Below are 21,403 nucleotides of genomic sequence, written 5' to 3' on the forward strand. Positions count from 1 at the left end.
TTGTTGAAGTCGAATCAGACAGTACCACAGCTCTCCTGAATGAGCTGTCTCGATGATAATTGTTGGACAGCCACATGAATGGCTTTCAGTTCTCCATCAAAGTGTGTGGAGTGAGCCCCTACTGGTATGTAGAAACTGAAAAGCTTGCTAAAAACTCCAGATCCAGACCCCTAGATACTATAGGTCAAAGAGCCATCCATGTATATATACAGGCATCCATTCCTTAGCTGGAAAACACTGCTCAATTGTTTACAAAGCTAGCTCTTATTTGCTCTGGACTCATTTCCTTCTTATCTACTTTCATTTCCAGGTCCAACTGCACATCAAAGAAGCTATAATCCACAGGATTTAGCAAAAACAGCAGTGCCTGCTTCAGTGTTCTTATAAGATTGTATTGTTCTAGGCGAGAGACACACTGCAGAAAGCTATTTCAAGTATTCAGATTTCGTTGTTTATATTATAATCATAATTTCTCCAATTAGGGTTACTTGGTAGTCGAATAAGTCTCCGGAAAAGAATGGGAGCATTTTTCTGAATCAGGTTTGTCATTGGTTGGTTTGCCGATACCAAATGCATTTGCCAGAATGGAAGTCATTTTAGCAGCTCCGGTTATAATGTGCAGTGCCTGATTTTGGAATACCTCCTGACGTTGTATCACATCTCGTGTAGCCGAGATCAATATCTCACAGCAATAATTTAGTATTGGTCGAATATACATTTTATACATTGAGTTGAGAGTCTCTCTACCACAACCCATTTAAACACCTGTTAAGTGTTTAAGGATAGGTAATCTATGCTGTGCCTTAGCAACTACATGCTCTGCATGCTTCCCTTCTTTCACTATAAGGCTCCTACTCATATACATGTTCTAAATATGAAGTTTTTCTTATATGGATGATGAGCAAGTGGACTGCTCAGCTCAAAACTCTGATTTAAATCCTACAGAACAAATGCGATGTGAATTGAAATTTATTAACAAGGCAGGTTACAATGGTCAAATTCATTGACAGAAAAAAAAAACTGCTGCTCTTCAGCAAGAATAGAGACATATTTCAGAAGTAACAAATGGATCATGATACTAATAAAGTAACTGCTGTTATTGCAGCCAAAGGAGATGATATTTTCTATTACATTGGCAAGTACACTGTGTAAAAAGGGGGGAACAGTTCTATATCTCATTTTTTACTGGGCCGATTGACGAAATTCAACTTGCGTTTTTCATGTCTCGAAAGCTCAACTTAGGATATGTATTACATTTACCTATAGCATTGTTCTAATATAGGTAATTTGACACAAAATCAGACTTCTGAAATGACATGCCAATGTTTTTCCATCTTTCGTTTCTATGACTCAAATTATATGCCAAACTGCCTAATTTTGTAAAAATTGCATGACTAGTTTTTAAAAAATTAGCTTTCAAAATTTTAGCTCCTCAGTGTTTATTGAATACGATATATATTTAATATATCTTTTTTTATTAAACTTACTTGATTCTTTTTTCCACAATTCTAAATTTAGGTTCATTCCAAATAAAATTCGCAAATTTTTCGAAAACAATTTTGAATTATAACATATAAAATTTTTACCATCATCTTAACATAGATGTATTTCTAAGCATACTTGAAAAAAATTAGTTTTTTTATTCAAAATTTCCTAGGATATATGTGAATTTACATATTGGCGTGTTTTGAACTTTGGCATATCTGTTATAAGCAATAATAACGACAAATGTGGTTTATGCACTTCGTTAAAATTATTAGAAATAATGAACAATGACTTTTTTTCCCCGCTCCTTTACAATGAAAAAAAGGGGAAGAAAATAGGTTGCTATAAATTAAGAAGTTTGCCAAGAAATTCGCTAAGATAAATTTTTCAATTTCTCTGTAAATTTTGCACCAAATTTTACAAAATTTAATATTCAGGCATAATTTGAGGCATAGAATTGAAATATGGAAAAAAATTGGCATGTCATTACAGAAAAAGTCTGATTTTGTGTCAAAATACCTAATTAGAACAATGCTATATATAAATCTAATATATATCCTCTAAAACACACTTTTGAGACATGAAAAACGCAATTTGAATTTTGTCAATCGGCCGAGTAGAACGAGAGATATAGTACTGTCCCCCTTTTTGTTTCTGCTGCGCAAGTGTACATGTAATATACAGTGGGTACAAAAATTATTTGCACACATATATTTTAGTTCATAATTTATAAGAAAATGCATTAAGAAATACAAAAATTGGCATTTAAAAAATAGAATAAGCTTATTCATTTAAATTAATTACAAAAAATACAATAATATTAATAAAAAACATTTTTTGCAACAATATTAAAATATCTTATGTCAAAAAAGTATTTGCACACTCAACTCAGCTTTAGCAAATTTGCATTTTTATGCTATTATTTACAGTCATCCCGCAGTAAATAACATACGTAAGACGACTATAAAAGGAGGTGTTGTCGAAACGTTATCAGTTGATTGTCGATTTCAAATTGTAATGGCACCTAAGAAACCTGAATTGCCGATTTCGTTGTGAGAAAAAATTGTTTCTCTACGTGAAAATGGCCTAAGTTATCGAAAAATAGGTAAAAAAATAAATGTTTGCTTCTCTACTGTTTGGTATGTTATAAAACATCATAAAGAAAGAGGATCTACATCAAATAACTTGCGCTCTGGACGTACAAAGAAACTTTCACTGAGAATGAAGCGAAAAATCATAAAAGAAGCATCGAAAAATCCTTTTGTTAGTGCAATTACTTTAGCCAATGATGTCACTTCAATATCTGGAGATCAAAATCAAAATGTTCAAAATGTCCTGCACGATGCACACATTTATGGGAGATCTCCAAGAAAAAAACCTCTCATAACTGAACGAAATAGACTGAAGAGACTTGAATTCGCTAAGGAATATATCAGTAAGCCAATTGATTTCTGCAAAAATGTCATATTCTCCAACGAGAGTAAGTTCAATATCTTTAAATCAGATGGCAGGAAATTAGTTTGGAGAAAAAAAAAAACCTTGTATTGCTTTTCATACCAAAAATGTGTTACCTACAGTTAAACATGGAGGAGGTTCTGTTATGATTTGGGGGTGCATAGCTAGCAAAGGAGTTGGTAATTTGTGTTTCATTGATGGGAATATGACAGCTCGAACCTATATTTATGTGTTGCGAGATAACTTGCCACAAAGTGCAATAAAATTAGGTATCAGTAATTCGTACTATTTTCAGCAAGACAATGATCTCAAGCACACTGCCGGTATAACACGTATGTGGTTGCTTTATAATGTACCCAGAAAACTTGCCACTCCACCACAATCACCAGACTTAAATCCTTTGGAAAATTTGTGGAATTCTTTGGATTTAAAAATAAGAAAAAGGAAGATTTCAAGCAAATCTGCTCTTAAACAAGCCATTATTGAAGAGTGGTCGAATACTGACCCTACTGTTACAGAAAATTTCATTAAATCAGTGCCAGCAAGATTACAAGCAGTAACAGATGCTAAAGGAATGCATACTAAATATTAGTTATTTGAAATTTGCTTATATATTTTATTTATTTTGTACTCGTGCAGGTGTGCAAATACTTTTTTGATACGAGATATTTTAATTTTGTTACAAAAAAGCATTGTTATTTATATTATTGTAATTTTTCTGTTTGTTTTGGATGACAAAACTTATTCTGATTTGGCAATACCAATTTTTTTATTTCTTAATGCTTCTTTTATGAATTGCAAACAAAAATGTAGGTTTGCAAATACATTTTTTACCCACAGTAACTAACTCTCTTCTACCAGAGTAGGGACAATTTTGATCACATTATGTACAAGGGCAGATCCAAAAATAGCTAGCCTGATATATTTCTTTTAAACGCTGATAAATTTTAGTAGTTTATTCTTGAGAATGATCTCTTTCTACCTCAAATGCTTGATGAGCAACTCTACATCCTTGAAAACGTAACCTGAAGGTTTGATCTCAAAATGTTCCGTAAATGCTCTTTTCATGCCATTATCACCATTATTAAATCCTTTCCCCACAAGGTCAGATTTCAGTTTGGAAAACATATAACCCTTCGCGCCGACTGTCACGTTTACGTGCCAGCAACGAACACACTCACTTCCCGGCTGAAACGCAGGCGTGCCAGAGCATTTTCCCGTTCAGCCCGGACTGTCACGTATTTGTGCCAGTGTCCTGGAACGTTTTAAAAAGTATAATTTATGCCACAAGATGACACTGTATGTCCATATGGTTTCAGATACATGTACATTAGACCTATCTTGTTCATTTGCGGTTTTGCAGCTGAAGATGATGGTTCGGTAAAACCATCGAAACTAATCCTGTGAAAATTTTGTAGGTATAACGCTGATTTTTGTTGTTTGACTTCTGAATTAGTATTTATTCGGCGTGTTATTTTGTCTTAATTAGACCTTCTACTCGAAATGAGGGAAGCATGACTCACATACATGTGTTTTTGATTATATAAACACAAGGAGAAATAAATGTTTCCGAATGGCGTGATTTATGACGTCTCTTTAAATTCGCACGTGGTAGTTGTTTACTGTAAGTAGAGAAGTTTTTTTTTCGCTAAAGCATTGGGTATTTCGGTTTAAATTAGATCTTGTTAGACGTGAATTCTTTCTGTTTTTAATAGAAACAGACCGAATAAATATTTTTTAATAGAAAATTTGTTAGACGTGAATTCTTTCTGTTTTAGAAAATAATTAGATCTTGTTAGACATGAATTCTTTCTGTTTTTACCATTGCAATCACACCAAGATCAGCAGAATCATTAAATCCGCTCAGATTAACTGAAAGACATTTTCCAAAACTTTGTTCAGAAGAGACTGATAAGAAAATGAGACAATGATGCTTCGTTTGTTCACATTCCCAGAAAAATCCTCCAAAACGGCAAATGAGTTATTACGAGTGCAAGGAATGTAACGTAGGACTGTATGTAGATCCCTGCTTTCAAATTTTTCATACGAAAAGAGAATTTTAAGTAATATATTTAGTTTTCAGATGTATAATGTTAAAAGTCATAAAATGGTGAGTAATGAAAATAAAATGTGTAAAATATGCATTTAAACAACAAATAAGGTAATTAAAGTATATATAAAAATATCTATAAAGCATAAGCTGTTTAAATACTCTATAGAGCATCATTAAACAATGCATTGATACTTCGGAAATTTCATGGATTTAGGCTTAATAGCAAAAACGCCCCCAGACAGACGCTCGCGTAAGACACTGCCGGCCTCCGCAATAAGCGCGCGTTTGCACTACCCGGCGCGAAGGGGATAACAATCATATGGACCTAATTATAGGCAATAAGAGAGGGGGAGTCCAATTCCTTAATCCCACATTTTTTACTGCTTCTTCTGCAATGCCAGAAGTATAATCATGGAAAGGATGAATTCTGTCGTTCTGCATTCCATGCCTTTTCTTTTTAATTTCACTGCAAAATTATGAAAAAAAACTTCCATAACTTACCCCAATAATGACTCTAAAGTATTTTTTTTAATATTTTGAAAGTTATAAAAAATTAATGGCCATTATATATTTTGTTGATTGCTGCACCTTTGTGCTTCACCTAATTTTCTTTATTCCCTTGACTCCTTCTTCAATAGAAGATCATAGTGCAGGATTACTGTTTCACCACCAGTTATGATCAGCTATAGAACATCTCGCTGATTTGCGCAGTAGAGCAGTGTTTCTCAACCTTTTTTTTCTGGCCAAAGGACAAGTAATTTGTGAAAAAATTTAGCAGACTGTTGGTTTTATTAAATTTTTTCCACTAGTAAATGGTTTTTTGGTTTTATCAGCCCAAAGTGCAACTAGTTATAACCATTTTAGTAGTGACTTATTCTGAACAAAGCTTTATTTAACCCTTTTGGCTATATTTGACGTATCAGTACGTCATACATTTACTAGGGAAAAGATGCACACGACATTCTAGCACGCCATCGGATCATTTGTTGCATTTGTTCAGGCAAAGACGCACATGACATTCTGACATGTTAACGCCATATTAGGAAAGATACTACCTGGCAGTGCAAAGAATGCAAAGTACCACTGCATTTACCAACCTGTTTTGAAAAGTATCACACGCTTCAAAATTATTAAAAATTTATTATTTATTATAACCAGAGTTGGTTTAAAAGTATTTTGTAATACTAACTGCTTAAAGTTATTTCAGTATTATGTAAAAGTATATATAATGGATAATACAAAAAAAATTAATTCTTGAATAAAATCTACTGTTTTTACTTGCCCACAAAATTAAATATGCTCCAAGTGCAAAAACATTTTAAATAAATGTGTACCCAAAGAGTTAAATGCTTTTGTTTGTAATATTAATTGTTGTTTTTTATACTCATAATACAAACATGGTTTATTTTCCAGCTCGCAATGCTGATCAGAATTCAAAGGTTTACTGTTAAGTTTCATATTCCTGTTACTGTTAAGAGTTAGTCACTGCCGACTTGCATTCCCACACATTCCATGTCTTTAGGACATCATGCTTAATCGGCTCAAACAAAAATTCATTTCAAGCAAATTGGAACATTGATGTTTACTCTGAAATACACTGTACTCTTGTAAGAAATTAATAGCATCACCTTCATTGTTTAATAGGTCCAGTGATCCAAAACTGAACTGAAAACTCTGGAAAAAACTTAGTTCTTAAAACTGGTGATTATATACGCTCTTAAAACCTAATGATGTTGTAGAGTTACAATAGCAATTAATTTGCATTATGGTGCAAATGCTGCCTAATGTTCACTTTTTTGGCAAATTTTGGCTTTTTTTCTCCGTTAATAAGTAAGGACCAAAATTAATTATCAAATAAAAATATGACACTTTTCATTAATTAGATACAATCGTTTCACTTGAAAGACTAAAATTTAAAGCATATTTCAAACACTGCATAAATGGTATTAATAAGAAATAGTTATTTCAATGAGCTACTTTACCTTTTCTGTCATTTTTCTTTTTGCCTTGAAAAATTTTCGCTGAATAAATATTTTCTTATTTCCAACAGCAGGAGGATTCGGAACAAAATTTTGAGTAAATTCCTGATTTCTAAAAGAAAGAAAGAAAAAAAAAATCAAACTAAATAGATGTTTGCTTCTATAAACAGAAACTTCAAATGTAAAAGAAAACACCTCCACAAATATATCTTATGCAGCTTTCCAGATTTTTTTTCCAGTGTCATAAAGTGATAAATGTGTACACTAAACTTCTGAAATAATCTCAGCTTAATTTAATAAAATTTCACTGTCTTGATAAAACTGTTTAATAAAACTAAAACACCAAAATGCATTTCAAACACAATCAAAATGCTTCTATGGAAAATATTATCAGTAAACAATAGTAATGTACATAATTTCAAAACTATGTGAAGTATAGACATTTGATTATCTGTACCTCTAGTTTTAACATTCAGTAGAGCTGCCCTTGATTTTGGTGCACTTTCAAGTAAATATGCTACAAATGCCAACCCATCAATGCATGTCCCACATGTTTAGCATACATATGGATAAAAGCATTTAATATTTAATCATTCCACTGGCTGTAAAAATGCCAATTTCAGCCATACATAATTTTGTTGCCTAGCATAAATTTATTATTATAAAATGCTTCTTTTTATTTATCATTCATGACAGAATAACACCTAGCCAAATAAACATTTTTTTCAATTCACTGTGCAGATAATAAGAAATTATTTTAAATATGCATATTTTAAAAATGACTTTAATACACAAAGTACCATAATTTTTCTATACACACTTGAAATTTTAAATTGGGGGGAAAAAAGAACACATACAGAAATGGTGATATTCCTTGTTAAAACTAAAGAATTGTGAAGTGCATGGTTTAATGAAGTTGATATGCCCTGAAAATTTGAAGACTTCTATAGAGTGGATGCACTAATACATAAGTACCCATACTTCCACTATTTTCTAAATCATATCTGAAAAACAGCAATTCATCAGAAAATTTATTTTTAATAATAAAGACATATTTTAATAATCAGAGAATGTGTAAAGGATTTTTTTTTTTAACTTACTTCATGTTTTGAATTAAAATATACAAAAGAACAGCATTTTTATGTACAGAGTATGTCCAGAAATACAGTTCTTCTCACTTTAAACTAGCACATACTGTATTTACTCAAATATAAAATCTCCCTTTTCTTTGTTACATTTTTGTTCTAAAATCTGGTAGGGTCTTCGTAAATATTTTCATACATGAAATAATAGAATGAAAGGCGGGAGTTGAAACACCACACTACATTGAAAAATTATGTTTCTTAAATAGTAAATAAGCCACACAGGTAATTACTATATATGTAAAGTGTATAAATACTTCTAAGTAAAACATGTCTTGTTTAGGAATTTTAGTTTATGCCTGCATCCATGATCCTGGTTACTAAAAATAATAATATATAGCATGCTTGAAAACAAAATAGACATCTCCCCCCCCTTTTTTTTTTCTAAAATAATAATGCACTAACTTTTCTTAATTCAACATTCAATATCATAATAAAATACTATGTTTAATTAGGCAAGTTACTTTTCTTTCCAATGAGGATCATTGTTGCTCTCATCAAATATTCACCTAAGCTTTTAAATTTTAAAATATGTTCTAAAGTGCAAGGGGGCTCTTATTGACAGGGGGAGGGGTTCTTACTGTCGAGTAAATACCCATGTTTACATAATTAAGAATTAAATATGGTATATGTGTCAATATAATTAAATTATTAGCCATGATGAACTTAGTTCCACAAATTACAAATATTATTGAAACTCTAAAACAACTAACCTCATTTTGGCAAAGTATTATTCAATTATTTTTACCCAATACTTTGACAACTTGAATAAAACTAAAGATCCCAGATTTGAAGAATTTAAATCTTTTAAAAGAGTGAAAGATGTGTAAATGGAATGTTTTGATTCATGATAAATATTAAAATGTGATAATAATTTCTTGCTGTTAGTCACATTTCATTAGAGCTCCATATGTAGGAAGATGTCACTGGCATAGTTTCGGTATAATTGACAGCTGATAAAATTTAAATTATATACATTCTTGATTAAAACACTTTTATTTATACCAAAATGGTAACTTTCCTCTTCTGAAGCTCTCTACAGTAAAAGTAAAATTAATAGATTATCCAACACACAGATAAAAAAAATTGCAAGCTGTAAACGTTGAATAAAAACACCTCCCATATAAATTTATTGCAGATGTCTGTCTAGATGGCACATTTATAACAAGAAACTTACTTTTGGAAGCGTCCTGTATTTGTTCCACTATTGACATCATAAGAATTGTTATAATTTGATGATGTGAATTGTGGAGTCGGATCATGTAAATAACCAACATTGTCTATGTTTGCACGCTGTGCAGGAGGTCTTTCAGGCGAACGATAAAATGATTCATTGCAAGAATAATAATTTGCACTTGAGTTTTGAGAACGAAATGAATTATTATAAGAAGTGCTGTTCTCTGATGAAAATGAAGCATCCAAGAGATCTGTAGAATTTCCATAGTTGTTTATCATACTATCAGCTAATGAATCTAGATTTGGTTTACTGGCAGAAGATCGTGGGCGAGGGTAAGATGTTGGACCACTATAAGCGAATCTAGGCCGATGAGTTCTTGGAGCAGAAGGTGGTGTTGAAGTATAAGGTGGTGAAAAGTTTGATGCAGGAAAGCCCGATGCAGATGGATAGCTATAGTTCATGTTGTTCATGGCCATCTCAGACCTATATAAAAGAATATATTTTTAATTTTCAGGGCTCAACAAATTCAAAATCATTTCTGAAATTTAAATTATTTAACCAATTGTTGTTTAATGTAAAAGTTTCTCAGTAACATAAACATAGCACATATATTAATTACTTTAAATCGAACTTTCAATTTGTTGAGCCCTGTTTGCACAGCAAAGCCCCATTTCAAGATTTGACCAAAATACAATCCTTACAGAAAGCATCTCAACTACTTTTTCTTCTCAGAAATGACTTTTATTTTCAATCTCTTCCTTTTGCAACTGCTTGATAATATTCTTTCATATGCAGCTTAGTAACAACTAAAACTTAGGTATGCTACTCCGGTCAAATCTTGAATCAATTAAAGCCTTGCTAATATGGGCCTTAAAAAATATGTATTACATCAATTCTTAACTGAATCTATTCTAATCAATTAACAATTTATCAATTCTAATCAATTAACTGAAAAGAATTACTGGAACTTTACTGTTAACATCATCAGACATAATTTTATCCTTAAATATTGCAAACATTTCCAAATACAGTAATGATCATTAAAATTCCTAAGAGGCAATTCAGGAAGAGGGGACCCAATCACCAAATCGAAGTGGTGATAGATCATTGTACAACACAATTTAGTTCAAGTGCTATTTGTAGAGCCATTTACATTTTTTCAGAGTCTAAAAGCCTAAGAAACCTAAAATGCCACCAGGATTCAAACTCTAGGCCTCACAACTACTAGCCTGACATGCTTCCAATTTTCATCATGGAGGAATGTAGTTTAGGAATAAGAAAAAGAAAATTCATTAGAACACAGTTTCTTAAACTGTAGTTTAAGTTTCTTAAACTGTGTTAAAAACTAACACAGTTTCTTAAACTGTGGTTACTATCCCCCATGGGGATAGTAAGACCTGCAGCAGGGGGGGTCGCCAAAAATTTTAGCAGTTTTGATATTCTTTAACTTATGATAATTTTACAATTACCAAATATTTTAACACAATGTATCTGAAAATAGATAAACATAAGACAATGCAGACTAAGAAAAAAATGAAAACGCTTCGACGCATTGCAAACATTGCAATATAAACATTGCAATAGTATATTACAGCACAAGTGAAAAAATTGACAGACTCGCACATGTGTCGGATTCGTGCAATGCTTATGGAGGTCTCACAAAATTTTCTTACATATTATGGGGTCCTGGGTTGCGACTGAAATTTTAAGAAGCCCTGCACCAAAACTAAAGTTTTTAATGAGTAAGATTTCAAACTAAAATAAACTGAAAAAAACTGGCCAGTATGAAGTTAGCATACAACTAATGAATTAATATTGTTACAATCAGTCTTTTTAACCTTTTGAAGAATCATCACTGCAAATTATATTTCAGATTAGTAAAACAAAACTAATTAAAATTATAACAGTATAACAGATATGAACTGAAAAATAAACTTGCTTGCGTGATTTTGTTGTCGTCTCTAATAAAAGCAAATAAAAATAATTCTGAAAATATAAAATAGCAGAGCAGGAAACAATCTTAGAGCATGAATTAAGTGCCTTAAAGTCAAAATATCCAAGGTCCTTTTTATAAACTACTACAAATTTATTTCATATAACAAAAATAAAATATCAATGTAAAAAGACAAAATAGAGAAACCGTTCATAACAGCACTTATAACAATAATGAAAAAATTTTAAAAAAGCTCCAGTATGTGTCAATTTAATGTTTGAATTTACTGTATCTAATAACATTTCAGAAATTAAATATATAGTTGACAAACTGCAAATATGCACTAAGCAAAAAATACTCTACTACGCAGTGAAATTACATCAACCAGGTCCTATGTTAGCTTAATATTGCAATCAAAATTATATGTGTAAATATAAAAGAAATTAGATTCAAAGCTTGTATACTGTTTTCATGGAAAATATTACTTTTATTATAATGAAATTCCATACACTTTAATTTACATTTATATTAAATGTGTGCAATTTACAAATTCAGCTTTTTCAGAAGCTTGTTTACTTCAATAACTCACATTAAAATTCTGCTATTATTTCCTCTTTTTATTTTGATATTTGCACTATATGTGCCAATCAACACTTCATGATAATCTTTATGGTCCAATCATCTTTTGAAATGTGACATTATAAAGAAGTAACATATACTGATCTGCCATCTTTTGAAAATAATGTGAAAATGTCAGCAGCCTTATCTCTTACAACTACAAAGTGTAAAGAAATATATACTGCAAATACATAATTTAGCTAACAATATCATTTACTTTATTTAATGCTAATAAACTCTTATTGTATATATCATAAATATTTCATCAGCTAAACTTTTATCTACTTTTGCATATTATACCTTTATATACAGCTGTCAGCACTATCCAAAGCTATTATAAAACACATTATTCATGTATATGCTTCAATACGGAATGGATAAAAAATTACCATAACTGATTTTAAAGAGCTAAAAATAACAAGAGCACAAATACACATTCAATCTGTAAACAACAACATTATAACAGATTAAAAATATAATAATGAAAATTATTGTATTACACCTTTTCCTAATGCACTGCTACAAAGTATTATCCTCAGAAGCGTAAGATGTTACAAGAAGCATGTATTTGAAGTACTATGTATTTCTTTACTTGCAAGAGGTAAGGCTGCTGACATTTTCATATTATTTTCAAAAGATGGCAGATGAGAAGTCACACATGCAACAATACTGTTAACAAACCAAAACAAAAAGTTGATAAAGCACGAAGTACCCAAACTAATTGCCAATACTGCCTATTTAGATATTAAAAAAAATTCAGATAACTAGATTAACTTTTTCCTCCTGTACACTGAATATATATATACAAGGTGAACCCATAAAGTAACCAGAAAAATTAAAAGACCAAACAACAAAATAAATGAGTCAAAGAATAAATGCATGTTTAGAAAGCAAAACCTCTCTTGTTAAGGATGATTTAAACTGGTTGTTCTGTGGTTTGCATATCAAAACATTGGAGTCGTTTTTATTTGCTAAGATGACACTGTACAACAAAAAAAAAAAAAAAAAAAAAAATGCTTCAAAGTGTAATAATGTTATAATATTAAATTTTGTCACAAATAATATAAATGTGCTACCGAACCATTAGAGATGATCTGAACAGTTATGATGATGCATCTTTATCAAGAATGCTTTAAAAGTGGATGCAAAAGCACTGAAGATAAAGCACATTTCAACTTCAAAGAATAAGGAAAATGTGAAGAAAATGTGTTCTTTAATAAAACCTGATACACGTGTAACAAACTGGCAATTTTCAGTAATGCTTGGGATACGCAGGTTAATTTTAATTGAAAATCTAAAAATGAGGAAAGTTTGTACTCAATTTATGCCTTGGATTTTGACACGTCAGCAAAAAGAAGACAAAAGCTTGCTGCGAAGATTTGCTGACTACTGCCAGACAGGCAACAACAATTATCATAGTAGGAAATAAGACTTAGCGAATGCAATACGGCCCAGAAAGAAAAAGGCAAAGTGCACAATGGAAAGGACCCTCATCTCCCACACACAAACATTTAAAAAAAGTCATGAATTTCAAGTCATTCTGATTGCAATTTTTCATTACAAAGGACTTATTCACTATGAATTTATCTCTAAAAATAAATTAACTAGTATTTTACAAGGAGGTGCTTTTCCAATTGAGAAACAGGATAACAGAAAATAGCTTTTGGGAAGACTCAGATAACCGGCACTTGGTGCAATTTTTTCTGCCATCTTGAATTGGCGAAAATCACCAAATCCTCGGAAGGATTTTTTTGATGCCAATTTACATATACAAAGAAAATATCCCTTCCCTTTTCTCTTTCGCTCTAGCGTAGTGAAGATCTAAGCGGGCAACCTAAACTGTCCTCCCACTGTATGTAGCATATCGCCCAAGTTGCCGAAAGTGATTTCAGGAAGTTCGCCAAGTATCTGAGTTATCTGAGTATCCCCTTTCGATTCCAGACAATGGTTTCTTTTACACAAAAATGCTAGCCCCCCCCATACAGTACTGTCTATACAATATCTTGTTAAGCATTCAATTGTTATGATAAGTCACCCATCACACATAATAACTTGTCACCAGCCTTTTTCTTAATTAAGTCAAATATTATGTGTATTGGTAAAGTTAATTCCATCAGCTGTAAATAATATATTGACAACCTGAAGAAATGCTAAAAAAATTATATAGACTCCTCTAGCGAGTATTTTGAAGGAGATATATTTATTTGAAGGTTAATAATCTTTTTTTTTTTTTTTTTTCCCCAGTTATAAGAAACCGATTGTTTACTTTATGAGCACACCTTGAAATTTCATGTTTTTATTCACTGCAATACATTTCAAAGATCACTCTACCAAAAAAATGGGGAGGAATTAAATTGTAATCCGAAAATTTCAAACTATTGTGAAGAAGTTGTAGAGCTATGAAGTTCTTCAAAGGAGGTAGAAAAAATCAGCAACGTCCTCACCAGGATTCGAACTTTGGTCCTCCTGACTGTTAGCCATACAATCTTCCACTTATATTACAAAGGCATGTGGTAAAGACGAAGAAAGTAGCTTACAAAGTTTACCCATAAAATTTCAAAAAGTTAATAAAATATTTTAAACATTAGGAGGAAAAAAAAACCATTCAGATGTTTAAACAGTTTTAAGTTAAACTGTTTCAATTAACTTTGTTTCTTTAAAAATCAATTATCCAAGAATTTAAGAGGTTTGGTTTACTAGATTGCAGCAAAGCACTCGAGGGCTATCTGCCTTAAGGGAGGGATGCCTTCGTGGAGGACTTTTGAAGGGAAACTGGCTCGTATACACGTTACACATGGGAAAACCACAAAAACACCCATCAAGCCAGCTCGTTTGCGGGATTCGAACCTCGGACAGAACTACCTAGTGTTCAGCGAACGACGTTACCGCTCAGCCACTAGTGGGCTAAGAATTTAAGAGATAGCTAAATTTATGTATTTCAAAACAGCTTTTATCAGGATAGAAACCTATGATATTAACCATTTGAGTGCCACATGTCTTTGCCGTTTTCCCGTCCAAAAGTGCCAAGGAGCACGTTTTTGCTTGTCTTATTCTCTGATTAAAAAATGCCAAGGAGAGCTACTGCGCTGTTTTTTGCTCTTATACGGTAAGTTGTAATTCAATTCAGTGTTGTTCTGACATCTTTATGAGCATAAGGATGGTTAATTTTATTCTGAGCATAACCGAGCATGCCGTGGTTATCGGCTTTGCTGCCTAGAGCTCTGACACTTTTCGAGCGACGCAGAAGAAGCGTAAAATAGCTCCTTGGCACTCAAATGGTTAATTTACTACTATGCATGAATTTCACTGAACTGCTTTCAAATGACGTTCGCAACAAATTCCAACAATTCCGTTTTACAGCTAAAATAAATTTATGAAAATATTTTTAATTTACCTACCTAGAGAATAACATTAAACACACAATTTCGTTTCTACTTTTTTCTGGCTAAAAATTAAACTCAGAATTTTTCTACACAACATAAAACAAATTGTATAACATATTTTTATTTGTACAAACTAAGACATTTTTACCAACATTATATAACAATACAATACAGATCATAAAATACTTATGAAATTAAATAAAAATAAAGCTAGATTTCACTTGGCCTGGAAAGAGGAGCCACTCTGGGTATCTTAACCATTGTCTTAACTATGGGTAAATGGGATTCTAAAAGATATTGCATTGGGCTTTACAAATCTCATATAATGCTTACGTTATACTACTAGACCAATGAGTGAAATATTTACAATGGCTACAATGGGAAAACCACAAAAAAGGGGTAAAAAACATAACACTTTAACAACCTATAAAAAAATGTTTCTCTTCTGATGAGAATCAATAGACCTGTCAAATTTTACAAGTGATTTAGAAATGCTTTGAAAAAAAAACTAGGAATGAATGTGCAATCATATAAAAAAAAATCATTTCAATTCTGCTGAAGAAACCAGAATGTTTGATTATTCTAGAAGTAATCATTTAGTAACTGTTACAAAAGGAATTTAAATGCTGATATTGTTTTAAAAAAAAATATGAGTGTCTACCTTCTCAGTATGCAAAATAAATTCTTAACACATTTTAAATAAATAATGAGAAAAATAATCTGGAAAATTTCACAACTTCTTAAATGTACATCAATTCAAACTAAACGAGCAAAACAGGGCATAACCCATTCAAATTACAAGCTGTTAAAATGATATCAAGTAATCTGGAAAGCCTCATAAGTCCAAAACACAGCAATTATATGAAAATGAATGACAAGTACATTTTAGTAAATTAAAAAATAAAATACTGAATAAAAGCAACATACGAATTTATGAATGTTAGAAAATAAGCTATAAATAACTGTACAATATATTATTTAAATATTTTTAAAAATATGACTTTTTCTTGCACACACTTGGATTTTAACAACCAAAGTTAATATGGCTGCTTAAAAAATTATAAAGTAAAATATAGGCCTTACACCAATGGCACTCAAGGAAGATCTGTCCCTGCTGTGTGAATGCTCTAATATGGCCACTCATGAAGCACGAGGTCGTCTGATATTTTCTAGGCGATAGCTGAAAGGACCACCCAGACTTCTTCCAAAATACCACAGGTGATTAAGAGGAATCCTTCCAAGTTGGTTTAATTCCATCTTCCTAAGGCTGCTATCACACGTCAGTTTGTTTCAGAACAACTGTTTGGAACAATTTTTCTGCTTTGTCACAACAGCCAATCACCATAGATTGCTTTGTGATTAACACAGGGAAAATTGGTTTCCCATTACAAACAAGCTGATAGCTGATTGGTTGAAAAAGAGAAAATTGCAATTTTTTCGGAAAGGAAGGAAAAAGTCGCATTTCTTTTTTTCAATAGTAAACCAGGCAGAAAAATTGTCTGAAACAGTTGTTTGTGTGAAACACACTGTGTGATATGGGCCTAAGAGAGGAGATTTAGCCTCCACGGCAGCAGTCCTGGCCAGGTAGTTGGCTCTTTAATTTCTGTTGATCCCAACACGAGATGGGATCCACTGAAAATGGATAGTGTCCAATAGAAAGCCAGACAAGAAGATCTAAGATATCCATGCTAGTCCTGTCTCCTATCACTTTTCAATTAGATATGTGTTGAACTGAAGCACAACTATCAGTTAGAATCCACACATCATGTAATTATTTCTCAATTTAGTATGCGATATTGCCTGGATTTTAACGAAGACAAGGTTCTTCAGGATCCTCTATTGTTTTTAGACTTCTTTGATATTTTTGGATTTATGAAGATTGCCTAGCTTTGCTGGACAATCCGTTAATAACAACAACAAAAATTATGCTGAAAAAAGATTTTGAAAAAGTTTACTTTTTTAATACAGTTTAATATATTTTCCTGCTATCTGCCACATATAATATTTATTTGCCACATACATTAATTACCTGCATCATTTCTAAAATTATACTAACCAAAAAAAAAAAAAAAAAAATGCAAGTTAATTATATAACTTCTGCTTCACTTACAGGAAATATCTTATGTTACCACTTTAAAATCACAGCAGAAAATTCATAAAAATTTATGGTGATATAAGCAGATTTAACTAACAGAATACAAATTTGAAAGATTATTATTCAAAATTCTGTAACTTAATACAGTACAAAGTCCGAGATCCAGACATCCAATATCCGGAATGATCTAAAATCTGGAACTCAAAGACACCACCAACAATTTTTTTTCGTATGCTTTACGCACTTGATTTCCACCCCCTCCCTCATAATAAAACATGTGGCGAGTCTCGATTCTTAATTTCACTTTGGCACTAATAAAATGCATCATCATTGAAGAAATAATCATTTTAGAATAAATTTGTGAGAAAACCACAACATTCTACATAGAAACATTTTTTTATTTTACACCAACTAACATTTTAACCCTTGAAGCCAAACTGGTGAATCATTGTTTATTACATTTTTCTTTCATCACTGCATATTTATCAACACATTATAATTTGAGTAATGACTCATGCAGCGATGCCTAAAAATTTTCTTTATATTAGTAATTGAATAACGTAGGAGTTTGGTAATCTTTCTTGTTGACATTATGCTTGGCACCAATTACAGATATAAGTTAAATGAGCTAAAAAATGTTGACGAAGAAAGACTTAAACAAAAATTTCTTTTCATCTACTAAACATAGATTTTGTAAATGATATTCATAGGCCAAAAGATTATATTTAGTGCTATTTGAATTAAGAATAACTAATTTGTTATTCACATAAAGCAAGAGCTCGCATGGCCGCACCGGGAGGCAGAATTTAGGAAACAAAAGTAGTACACCACCACTTTTTCATTGCGATGACAATGCTCTAATCATCAATCAAGTAAAGGAAGACGAAATTTGTAATACAGTTAAATCCAGAAAATACCGCTACTAACGAAAAAATTTCGATTGACAAGTTAGGTCGGAATTCTCGAGCCAGCAATTACAGTTTGGCTTCAAGGACTTGAACAGCAGAACTTGGTAACTGAACAAGAAATTATATTTTTCTATAAAATTAAAGAGAAAGTATTAGCACAAAAAACAGTTACTTAAACAACTTACATTGAAAGAAATGTTTAATAAAGTAAACATTCAAATATTAAGCTTTTTTCTGTAAATTTTGATACTTTTTACATCAAAAATGCTTCATTATTTCATACATCATGATTTCATATATGTAACTTTATAATTTCTGTATGCCATCTTGATAAAATATTCGGAAAAATCCCAGATTCGGAATCACCAAAATCCCGACCTCGGACTTTGTACTGTATTAGCTCCTATAGATATGATAGAAAGTTATGTTTCTAATTTTTGTGAAATTTAAAATGTCACTAAAGTGTGTGAGATGGCCACTTTAACAAGTATATATATCGAAAAACGTTGCAATACTATATAAAGCTGAGAAAGTTTATCTTGCTATTCAGGCTTCTCAATAAATGAAATACGAAAATATGCATCAAGATAGTCAATTAATGAAAGTTACAGAGTGACCTTATAGCTCACACAAATTAGAAATTAATGATGAAAATATGGTTAAAGGAAGTACTGGGCACATGTTTTCAATTGGGTAATTTTGCTGTTGCATAATGATTTTATCTTGTTTTTGAAAACCTTACTTTTGCTGTTAGATAATTATATTATTCTCAAAAACTTAACATTATTATTATTATTTGGTATTTATGGGTTATCCTGTTTGACTGTGAAAACTGTCACCAAGCAGTACGATTTAGTTCCAATTATGAGTAAATGTGATGCTAGAACACACAATATCTTCGCTTTTGTTTGATGTAATCTTGATAGATTCTCAATAAACCGCCTTTTGTTTTTATGAAAAGGGATATAAGTTAAATATTATTCTTTTATTTTTTACTTGCATTTTGTAAAAAAAAAAAGATTAAAATTTGGAACCTGCTTTCTAAAGAACAGAAAGCAGTAGATTATTTTCAAAGTTATTAAATCCTAACACACACACACACAAAAAAAAAAATAATAATAAATAAATAAAATAAATAAATAAATAAATAAAATCTGATGTGTACACCACATGATTTCCTTGTACGGAATATTAAATTATACGCATTTGTTTCTTGCATTTCTTTTAAACTTATTGGATTTAATTAAACCTACTTCGCCGACTTCGCGACAAGACAAAAATACAAAAAAGCTCAAAATATCTGTATTAAAAATTACTAATTATTAAAAATTAAGTAAATCTTAAACACTTATTTCCTCGAAAAAATTCCAGAAAGGATTAAGCATGATTTAATTCGCAATAATAAATCAAGGCGTTATTTTTGTTGTTGCGAAGCTTAGTCTCTCTAGATTGGCAACAAATCTACAATTCTGCTGTTTCAAATGTAAACAAATATGTCCGCCATGTTATTTAAAACTTAATTGCACTTAAACAGCTTTTTAATTGTTGATAATTGTACAAATATTGCTTCCAGAATTACGAAAGGCATAAAAACCTTAACCGGAAGATAAGAACAACATAATTCAATCATTTTTAAAGCAAAAAATGTACAATTTACAAACATATAAGGGTAAAGAAACTGAGATCACTGTGCCGAGTAACAGAGTCGATATATATATATATAAATATAGAATTTATATACGTTTGGTGCGGCCGATTGCAACCAAAATACGAGGTGCACATCTACATGTTATAGCAGTCCTATATACAAAATTTCAACGTTCTGAGGCTACTTGTTTTTGAGTTATGTGAGGTACGTACGTACGTACATACGTTCGTACAGACGCCACGAAAAATTCTCTTCAGAATTAATTTTAAAGCAGTTTTATAATTTTTTTGGAGGAAACGAGTCTTTTATTCTGTCCTTACGTACAGATATCACGCAAAAACATCGTTAAATTGCATTCGATAGAGGTCAAAATGGATATTTTCATTGAAATATGCTGCCGGAAACTTTTCGTGATTACAATACTTCCTTTTTACTTTGTACAAGGAAGTAAAAAGTATTAATGAACATAAAAAAGGTGTGTATTAATGAACATGATATGTTCCATTAAATATGGCCCAAAAAACACTAACAGAAGGAAAATATTACCAGCGGGAAGTTTGTGCTCATAGCGTTCTAAATCGAACTTCCACATCACAGGACTTAACAAATAGCAAAAATCAGGTTGAATACTGATTATGTGTTAAATAAAGAGGTGTCAATACATTTAGAATTCCACAATGACTAGTGCAACTTCAGGAAGATCTCCCCAAAGTTCAATGGTAACCAACTTTGATGGTCGATGGGATAGTATATACATCCTTTTTACTTCCTTGTACGAAGTAAAAAGAAAGCATTGTAATCGCAAAAAGTTTCAGGCAGCATATTTCAACGAAAATATCAATTTTGACCGCTTTCGAATGCAATTTAACAATGTTTTTGCGTGATATCTGAACATAAGGACAGAATAAAATACTCTTTTCCTTCAAAAAAATTATAAAACTGCTTTAAAATTAATTCTGAAGAGAATTTTTCGTGGCGTCAGTACGAACATATGTACGTACGTGCGTGCATACGTACGTATCTCGCATAACTCAAAAACAAATAGCCTCAGAACATTGAAATTTTGTATATAGGACTGCTATAACATGTAGATGTGCACCTCATATTTTGGTTGCAATCGGCCGCACCGAACGTATATAAATATATTTATATATATACACTCTGTTACCCGGCTCAGTGATCTCAAGTTTCTTTACTCTTATATGTTGGTAAATTGTACATTTTTTGCTTTAAAAATGATTGAATTATGTTGTTTTTATCTTCCAGTTAAGGATTTTATGCCTTTAGTAAATCTGTGTGCAATATTTTTAGAATTATCAGCAATTTTAAAGTTGTTTAATTGCCGCTAAGCCTTTTTTAATGGCTGCCATTGATGTTTACATTTGAAACAGGAGACTAGTGGATTTGTTGCCAATCTAGAGAAACTTAGCTTCGCAACAACAAAGATAACGCCTTTATTTATTATTTAAAACATGCTTAATCCTTTCTGGAATTTTTTCGAGGAAATAAGCGTTTAAGATTTACTTC

General features: G+C 31.5%; 1 protein-coding gene across 2 annotated transcripts in view; it reads right to left on the bottom strand.

Annotated features, from left to right (window-relative positions):
- LOC118204248 (uncharacterized) overlaps positions 1-21,403 on the bottom strand; it is a 62,810-nt gene that overhangs the window by 35,331 nt on the left and 6,076 nt on the right. For both annotated transcript variants that reach the window (XM_085812679.1, XM_085812678.1), the window contains exons 2-3: positions 9,292-9,774; positions 6,976-7,084 (exon numbers count right to left, since the gene is read on the bottom strand). In XM_085812679.1, the coding sequence (XP_085668805.1) occupies positions 6,976-7,084; positions 9,292-9,767 (585 nt within the window). In that variant the 5' untranslated portion in view covers positions 9,768-9,774. The remainder of the gene's footprint in view (positions 1-6,975; positions 7,085-9,291; positions 9,775-21,403) is intronic.

The sequence above is a fragment of the Stegodyphus dumicola genome, chromosome 3, assembly GCF_044657685.1.
Source record: "Stegodyphus dumicola isolate Sdum_Otavi_A_Nest chromosome 3, ASM4465768v1".
Lineage (NCBI taxonomy): Eukaryota > Metazoa > Arthropoda > Arachnida > Araneae > Eresidae > Stegodyphus > Stegodyphus dumicola.